This window comes from Ptychodera flava, chromosome 22 (genome assembly GCF_041260155.1).
Source record: "Ptychodera flava strain L36383 chromosome 22, AS_Pfla_20210202, whole genome shotgun sequence".
In the NCBI taxonomy this organism is placed as follows: Eukaryota; Metazoa; Hemichordata; class Enteropneusta; family Ptychoderidae; genus Ptychodera; species Ptychodera flava.
The window spans coordinates 6,310,266-6,318,807 of record NC_091949.1 but is presented as its reverse complement, the minus strand read 5'-3'; the positions used below and the strand labels follow the sequence as shown (position 1 = coordinate 6,318,807).

Here is an 8,542-nt window from a genome sequence, read left to right as displayed (position 1 = left end):
TTCTCTTCATGCTCAGCAGCATAAAAGATAAGGATATCATGTGTCACAGTGATACCGATACAGCAATGCATAAATCCCATGCATTAGATTGGTTTCAGCTAAAACGTATGGCAATACCAGCACAAAATATCGACAGTCTGAAGAAATTAAACCGGATCCCCAAAAATTGCATCGAAATAAATTTGTTGAACGTCTGCAGTAATAATAGGCATAGCGAATTGCGGGCGTTACGATCTAGTAAGAAAAACAAGACATCGGAATTTGATAGTCTGTCACAGAAATTAATAGACACCATAGACATGCGACAGTAATATATCGGTCACTGTAAACCGTGGCTTATTTCCCTAGATTCAACTGAGTATAGTTTCGTCTTGTGTATAAAGTTGCAAGAGGGTGTTGTTCGTTGCCATGGCATTTATTGTCTTTGTTTTCGTTCTTCTGAATTTAAGTTACATATTAACACTAATATTCGATGGAAGACTGTTGGGACCGTTACATTTGTTCTGTTTGCGAAATACTGAGTTGCTTGGTCTACGCTCGAAACCGTGTTGAAATGTCTCTTGTTTAGCATATCAATACATATTGCATATCGCGAAAAATACGTTGTGCAATCTTGGCCAATAGTTTGCCAGTAAATTTCAAGACGCTTTTCAGAGGCCAGAAAAAAATGTTTCCTCGAAAATATAACAATCACACAGATGCTGGGGATTTGCATTGCAATATGATGTGACTGTACCAGACATGAACATACCTGGTTAATAAGGCAGACTGTAATGACCAAGGCGTGGGTTCCACGCCAACATAACATTCGCCCGTTAGTGCGAGCACACACACACACACACACAGAGCACCATATCAGGGAAAACCATATGATTTCAAGACATTACTTGATCAATTTTTTCTTCTTCTTCACCCGCTGACAACTTTTTTCCAAAAATCCTCCAGCCCCCAGAAATCAAATGGTTCTTCCCTTAAAACAGGGCTGTGCATAATCGCGAAGATTCAATTACCAACACTTCGGACAGAAATATAACAGAACATTATAATCCTAGCGGGTTATTTTGAAGGTCGAATGAATGAAATGGTTGTAATATCTCTCTATTTTCATCCCTAGTTACTCGAGGCGAGCATCATATTAAAGTCGATATATTGACTGTAGAAACGAGAGAGAAAGAGAGAGAGAGAGAGAGAGAGAGAGAGAGAGAGAGAGAGAGAGAGAGAGAGAGAGAGAGAGAGAGAGAGACAGACAGACAGACAGACAGACAGAGCTCTACTTTTTTCACATTTAATCCTACAATACATTGAGGCAGAAGTTTACAAATAATATGCACACATCAGAACACAGAATCAGAGTAAACTGACTGAGCGAAGCTAATATCCGAGATAACGTTTGACCTTGCCAGTAGCAGCACTGGGATCAAGAAGATCCCGCCATATGACATTATAAGTTATACACACCTTACTAGTAAACAAACGCAACGAGACTGACCACAAGTCAACTTTTCTGATGCCGTTACGTGTTCAAAACGACCAGACTAGGGGGCCTGAACTGATTTGATAGCGTGCGGGTCATTCGAAAGGACCGTATTTTTTACGGTCGAAATACAAGAATAAACAAACCCTAAATCTTCATTACTTTGACTTGAGTGATAAGTGAATGTTTGTGCACCAGTAAGCACCGAAGAGTAAGCAAACCCACACTCCATGACATCGTCATCCGCCAAGTCATTACAGCAAATTGGTCACGCCACAAAATGATTTCTTTGCAACAGAAGGGTTAATGTGTCATAACGAGAATGTAACCGAAAGGGAAAAAATATCACGGTTTACAAATCACTGATAAAGCAATTTTCCTAAAACTATGTACACAAAGTGGGTGTTGCTCATGGTATAGACTGTTAGGGGGGTCATAACTCTTGAGTTAGCCCGACAGACCTGTATCAGTAGTGTAAAGTCCCGAATGTTGCACCTCCAGTAAGGGATGCACAATCAGGTCTTCAGAGGGGCTGAGCTTCTAGACTTTGACATAAATTTTCGGGTCAGGCAGAACCTACAGACTCCCCCTGATGTAAACACTGTCAGTCACCTCCACCTCTGCTTTACTTATTTGCTTTACTTTCTCTTTATTCACAGTCATTTTCCAACGCAGCGCGGCTAAGAAGTTTTTTATCTTTTTTCCACACCTCAATTTCATCGTCCCAGAATGACGTCTTGGCGCATCCCTAACTAGTCAAATCAACTGCGATTACGCAAGGCGCTTGGCACATTGCTGGGAATAATAATCGTATTTAATATGTAGAATGTCCATACAACTTGATTATTCAATAAAAGATTCAAGGTACATGATATTAATGTAGGCATAAGGCCTACATGCTGACTAGCATTATACCGAATGGCTATGGCTGCCTGGCTCGGGCCCGCGAACGCGTTGCGTAGTCATATTTAATTAATGTGTGAACGTCTATATGACTTGATTATTCAATAAAGAATAAAGGTAAGTGATATTACTATACATGTTGGCTGTATCTGCTGGGCTAGGGGCCGATGAACAGGCGTAGTCCGCTGCTGCACAGAAGTGAGGGGTTTGCAGCTATAGCCCTCGGTTAAGCTAGCCGACATGTACAATAATATCTTTGTTGAATAATCAAGTCTTATAGACATTCTACACATTAAATATGATGAAGCAGTGCGTTCGCCGGGCCCGAGCCCGGCAGCCATAGCCGCTCGGTTATGCTTGTCAACATATACTGGATTCTTTTATTGAATAGTCAGGTCGTATAGGCATTCCATATATTAAATACGATTATTATCCGGGAAATGTGCCAAGCGCCTATGCGATTACGTGTATGTCATGAGTTGAACGAGATAATTAGCAAGGAGATTAGGGGGAGCCTTACACGACGCAGTTCTTTAACATAAATATTTTAGGTTTTGCTAATTGAGTATGACAAGGCAATGCCTTTTCAATCCCTTCAGGGGGCTAGCGGCGGACTGTCCACGAGACACTATTGTGAAAATAGCTTCCTCGTTTGTCACTATAAATTATGTACATGTAAACATAAAGTGATGGTGTCCTACCCTCCGACAGTCTTTGTCATCTAACGATGTCATCACACCGATTAGCCGAATGAAAAATCTTCCCAGTTCAAATATTATGACAATTACAAGTGACAGTTACGACCCACATCTGTTATATCCAATGTTTGCAGTTTGTAATCAAGCAATCTCCATGAATCCAAGCAGAGACCTAAATAATCGCCCTTCAGACAGCAAAACTCTAAGCCACTTCGCCGTACTAAAACGTAGAGACCAGGCTGACAAAGTTAAGCGTAACATGTTAATCTCTTTAATCATAGAGAATTACTGAAACTAAACGGACAAAATCAACTTTTCAAAGATAGAAAACTTGCATTAATTGATGTAAATTATGGCAATAGACATGGTCAGATTCAGATAAAACCAGTTCGAGTGGAACTATGCATGTTGTTATCAAATCGACGTATTATATCGGACCACAATCCTACAACGTATTCGTCCCGTCTTATTTAAGGTACTGCTGTCCCCATTATCACCGTTATGTTTTTGTTTCCTAGCAACACCGTCAATATATAAGTGAATATTGTTCTATCTGTTGTTAATTGTTTTTCACCGCATCGTAACATAAAATCCCCAAAACCCTTTCTGGTAATGTTTACGTTTTCACCCTTTATTGAACGTTTGCTTGAAGCCATCTTGTAATTTCGTTGTCGTATCTTCTCAGCCAGTTGATGTTGCCCTGTACACGTTCCAGGGCCTGCTGTCGTCCTAGGGCCCCGGTGCCAGCATTGGGATACTGCTCAAAGAAATGTTTCATCTGGAAAATGTTAAATTAGAAATCATTGTTACTGATACCCGGCACATGCAACATTATTATATTTGGACCTGCCGTATCATTCATATTTACTTGCAACTTCTTTGGTTTCGACTTAACGTTTTATCAAAATTTCATTCAAATGGCGTATTACGTCGTTCACTTATCATCAGAACACACATACTCTTGATGGCACTTTCCCGCCTCTCGGGCTCAAATTCAGTTGTTCACAATAACGTCAGACGTTACTCATACACAGGGTTGCGTTGAGGAATGGTTCTACTCCGGAATAAAAAGGACGCGATGCGTTCTACAGACTCAGTACGCCCAAATAATCACGTGATGCCGGTACAAACAAGCCCACATGTGTACCAACGCGTATGGAAATACACGTACGTCTATGCGCGTTTGCGCACATGGCTTTGTTTGTACCGTGGTCGATTCGAATTCCGGGTTTGGCCTGATGAATTGAAAACGAGCCATTTCGGCATGATTTGGGAGTAGAACGAGAAACAGTTCTTTACAAAAAGATCAAAAGATGTAAATTTGCAAACTGAATCAAACTCTACAGATTATGGGGATTTAGCAGAACACGTTGAAAAAATGCGTGAATATCAGGAATATGAAGGAAATACAACGAAAAGCAGTAACGGTGTTGGACGAGTGATTTTTTATGTGGCCAGTGGAGCGGGTATACGTCATGAAAGTTTAAATGACAAAATATCTGCCCAGATACGTGTTAAGATTGATACTGACCCATCCTCGTCATAAAATGCTTCGAAATTTCAATCTGCATATCTTTGTACAGATTTAATAAGTTAATAAGAGATGTAATAGCCAGTATGTAATTTACACAGCATGAATAACGTGACCTTTGTAACCTCCACAAATGTAATTATCTCCACAAATGTAACATCAACCACAATTGTAATAAAATGCACCCATAAATGTAATATCGCCCATAAATGTAACAAAAATCAACCATAAATGTAATAAAGACACCAACCACAAATGTAATAAATGTTAACCATAAATGTAATAAAAAAATCACCCATAAATGTAATACTTGTCAACCATAAATGTAATAAATCTATTTTGTCGTTGCAATTGAGGAATTAGCCCTTAAACATTGATCGATGTAATAAGGAAAGCAACTCCACACATTATTCATTTCTTAATTGTTTGCGTTTAGCGTGTTTAGAAAGTGTATTTTACGTTTCCCTGTTTTGTGTACAGAACTGACTGGCCATTGCTAAACACAGATGTAATCTGAGTGTCAGTGCAGTCTCTACTCCAGAGTGGGGAAGACTATATAACACTACGATCCTTTAACGCCGTTTTTCGAAATTGCCGTACTTTCTTAATCAATCTCCTCAAATTCGTCTTCAGTGGATAAATTGTGTGGAATAATCGATAGATTGTCTTTATTCCTATGTTGTCCCACTTGAAGTTTATTCCTTCACTAGGGATGCCAGGATGTCTAATTTTGTTCTACTGTGTTCAAGGTAGTGTTCGTATTGTTTTTTACTACATGTTTTGTGTCGTAAGTTTCAGTTATAAGGTTTTATATTTCTCTGATATTTGTTCTGAGTCATCTGTCATAAACTTTGTGTGGTATCACTGGTTGACGTGTTATTTTGACGCTTCCTTATTATGTAATTATCAGTGTCTAGAACTGCTGGTCCACTTCCATTATCTAACGATTTGATCAGTACCTCGCCGTTTTCTGCTAGCGTTCTCAAAGTATTCTATTCTGTGTTTCGGAAAGGAAACCAAGTTTCAGAAAGTATGCAATAACATTACACAAGTCTTATTAACTTATTATTTACTCAGGGCATCGATAGTCAAATGATCACATATGCAAGTTCAAGTTTATTACATTATGGTTGAGTTTTATTACATTTATGGTTAATTTGTTTATTACATTTGTGGTTGCGGGTTGTTACATTAATGGTTGACTATTTTATTACATTTGTGGTTGATTTTATTACAATTGTGGTTGATATTACATTTGTGGAGATTATTACATTTGTGGAGGTTACAACCTTGAACGTCCCTGATTAAGCGCCGATATTTGAACTGCATGCATAACAAGCAATAATAATCTCGCAGCTTTTGGTAAATATCTTAATAAATTGTTGTTTTGTAAATATTGTGTTTTGTGTTTTGTTGTTTTTTGTTAATTTGTGTTTGTAATTGTGTTTTGTAATGTGTAATTACAAGTAATCGATATCAGACATTATAAATGTAATGATAAATGCCAGATTAATGACAAATCTTTAACAAAAGGTTGAAAATTAAGCTCAATCACGTTAAATTTTCTATGTCGACTGGTCACTGTATCTCCCGCCGTTTTCAATTTAAGGTTAATAAATTAAAATTAAACAATTATCGATGATTTATTTACGTGTCAGTTGACTAATATAAGTTGGTTGGTTTATTGTATATTTGATTAAAGTTGTAAATTGAAATGAAATGTAGATTTCATCGTAAAACCGTCGGTGAATTTAAATTTCTGGGGAAGAAAACGTTTAAGGTAGTATACGCCTAGAAATTGAAAGTTCTAAACTTTTGCTGAAACTTTCTGTAGGAAACATACAACCATCCTCTCCCGAAATCAAGAATAAAAATCAGGGGTCACTCTGCAAATTTCGGTACCGGACAGAGAAATTACACAATATATTTGCCGATATTTAATGTATAATTCAAATGGCCGCTATTATATTCCTGGGTTATGCTACGGGGAAAAATTGAATTTTCGATTTTCACAAAACGAAGCCAGATTTTATTGTACTCCATCAGCTTCAAAAAAAGCCCCACAAGAGGTAGATTAAACACGTTGTTAATTTAAGTTATAGGGTCCGAGTATATCTGTACCCGAGGAACATTCTTTACTGAGACAGAAAATATGGAATACCTCCTCTAATTGCAGCTCCGTTGTGAAGGTGTCAGTGATACCGGGAATGAGACGCCCAAATATTCGGTGATTCAAACCAAACCTATGAAATAAATGAGTATTTATGTTTACACCATGTGTCTTCCTTGTAAAACACCGATGATCTGTCTGTTGATCTTGTGGCCGTCATCGGACCAGCTAAGCGCGCTTCTCAGTAGATTTGGACTCCTACGCGCAGCCATAGTGATCAGGATCACTATCACGGTTTACGGAACGCAAGAAACATGTTGTTTACTTTTAATCAGTGGCAACAGACTTAAATTATAACACTGAGATGCTAACCTATATGTTGATAATGCTGAGAGAGAAGCCTTAATCGAAAGTCATTCAAAGTAAAAACTTCAGACAAGGGATATCGTATACTAAATCAGATTGAAATCTAATGTAGAGATTGCGGCGTGTCTACCACTGCGCGTTCTTTGCCGTTCTCGTCAGCTGATAGTCGCCTAACTACAGCTAATGAGAGCAGCAAAGGACACGCAAAAGTGGAAATATGTTGCCATCTCTAAATCTGATTTTAATCAGATTAATCACCTTATTTTATACCACGCCGATTACCTATACTGCTAATAATAATAATAAATAATAATAATATTGGGTTCTTATATAGCGCACATATCCACAAGTACATGTGCTCAAGGCGCTTTACAATTATTATATTACCCCTGGTCACTGGACCTAATATGATACCACTCAACTCCCTGGGGAGCAAACAACAGCTCACATGTGCAGCCAATAAGCGCAGCAGAGCTAATCGCACACATTACAACCACTGTCCTACCAGGTACCCATCACTCCTGGGTGGGGAGAAGCAATGAGGAATAAAGTGCCTTGCTCAAGGACACAACACCATAGCCATGCCGGGGCTCGAACTCACCATCCTGTGATCGTGAGTCCACTGCTCTAGCCACTGGCCCATATATTTGAAATAATTGAAACACATTAAACAGACGTTACAGTCGGCAGACCCTGAGTCAGAAATGAGACAGGTGTTGTGCACATTCGAATGTCATGATAATTATTGGGGCAGGGCAGAAATAAGAAATATTGTCGTCTGGACTACATAATTGACAGTGAGGCACAGACTCATCTCGATGTACGCCAATAGTTCTATGCCGTGCTGTTGCTTACTTGTCGACCATTCCTTGCCAGTTATTTCGCACCCAATCCCAAACGATAGCTGTTGCTGCGGGGTTGTCGGCCATGTAGTTGATCACGGTGAAGAAGTCTTGTGATTTCACGATAGACTCATCCCAACAATAATCCAAATGCCTGGAGTAAATAAATAAACAAACCGATAATCAGTAATCATAATTTTGTTCTCACAACGATAAAAAGTAAAATTCAATTCAAGATCTATGTAACAAATTCATTACTTTCAAATCAATATCAGTATCGATAAGATTACGAACAATAAAAAAACAGTGCCATTTGTTTTCAATTACTCAACAATATGATTAAAGAGACAAAATCGTGGTCTTTTGAAATTCGTATTTGAATTTCGAGTTATATTGTAATTGTCGGAGACATACCCTCAATCACACTGGGCCTCACTCCTGGCAGAACAGATTTAAATAATCGATGACGTAATTTTAGGCGTATATTGTATTTGTATGCTAATGAGCTCAAATTTCCTATATCATATCTTGATGCGTGTGTTTTAGAAGCTATTTCGAGTAACTTGGCACATAAATACCAAAGAAAAGCGAGAGTGTCCCTTTTAATTCACGCGAAGA

The 8,542-nt window shown here is 38.5% G+C and overlaps 1 protein-coding gene across 1 annotated transcript in view; it reads right to left on the bottom strand.

Moving 5' to 3' along the window:
• Positions 1-3,330: 3,330 nt before the first annotated feature.
• Positions 3,331-8,542, bottom strand: part of LOC139122548 (glutamyl aminopeptidase-like) — a 32,014-nt gene continuing 26,802 nt past the window's right edge. The window contains exons 18-20 of the mRNA XM_070688036.1: positions 7,938-8,078; positions 6,768-6,849; positions 3,331-3,853 (exon numbers count right to left, since the gene is read on the bottom strand). Coding sequence (XP_070544137.1) covers positions 3,707-3,853; positions 6,768-6,849; positions 7,938-8,078 — 370 coding nt within the window. The 3' untranslated portion in view covers positions 3,331-3,706. The remainder of the gene's footprint in view (positions 3,854-6,767; positions 6,850-7,937; positions 8,079-8,542) is intronic.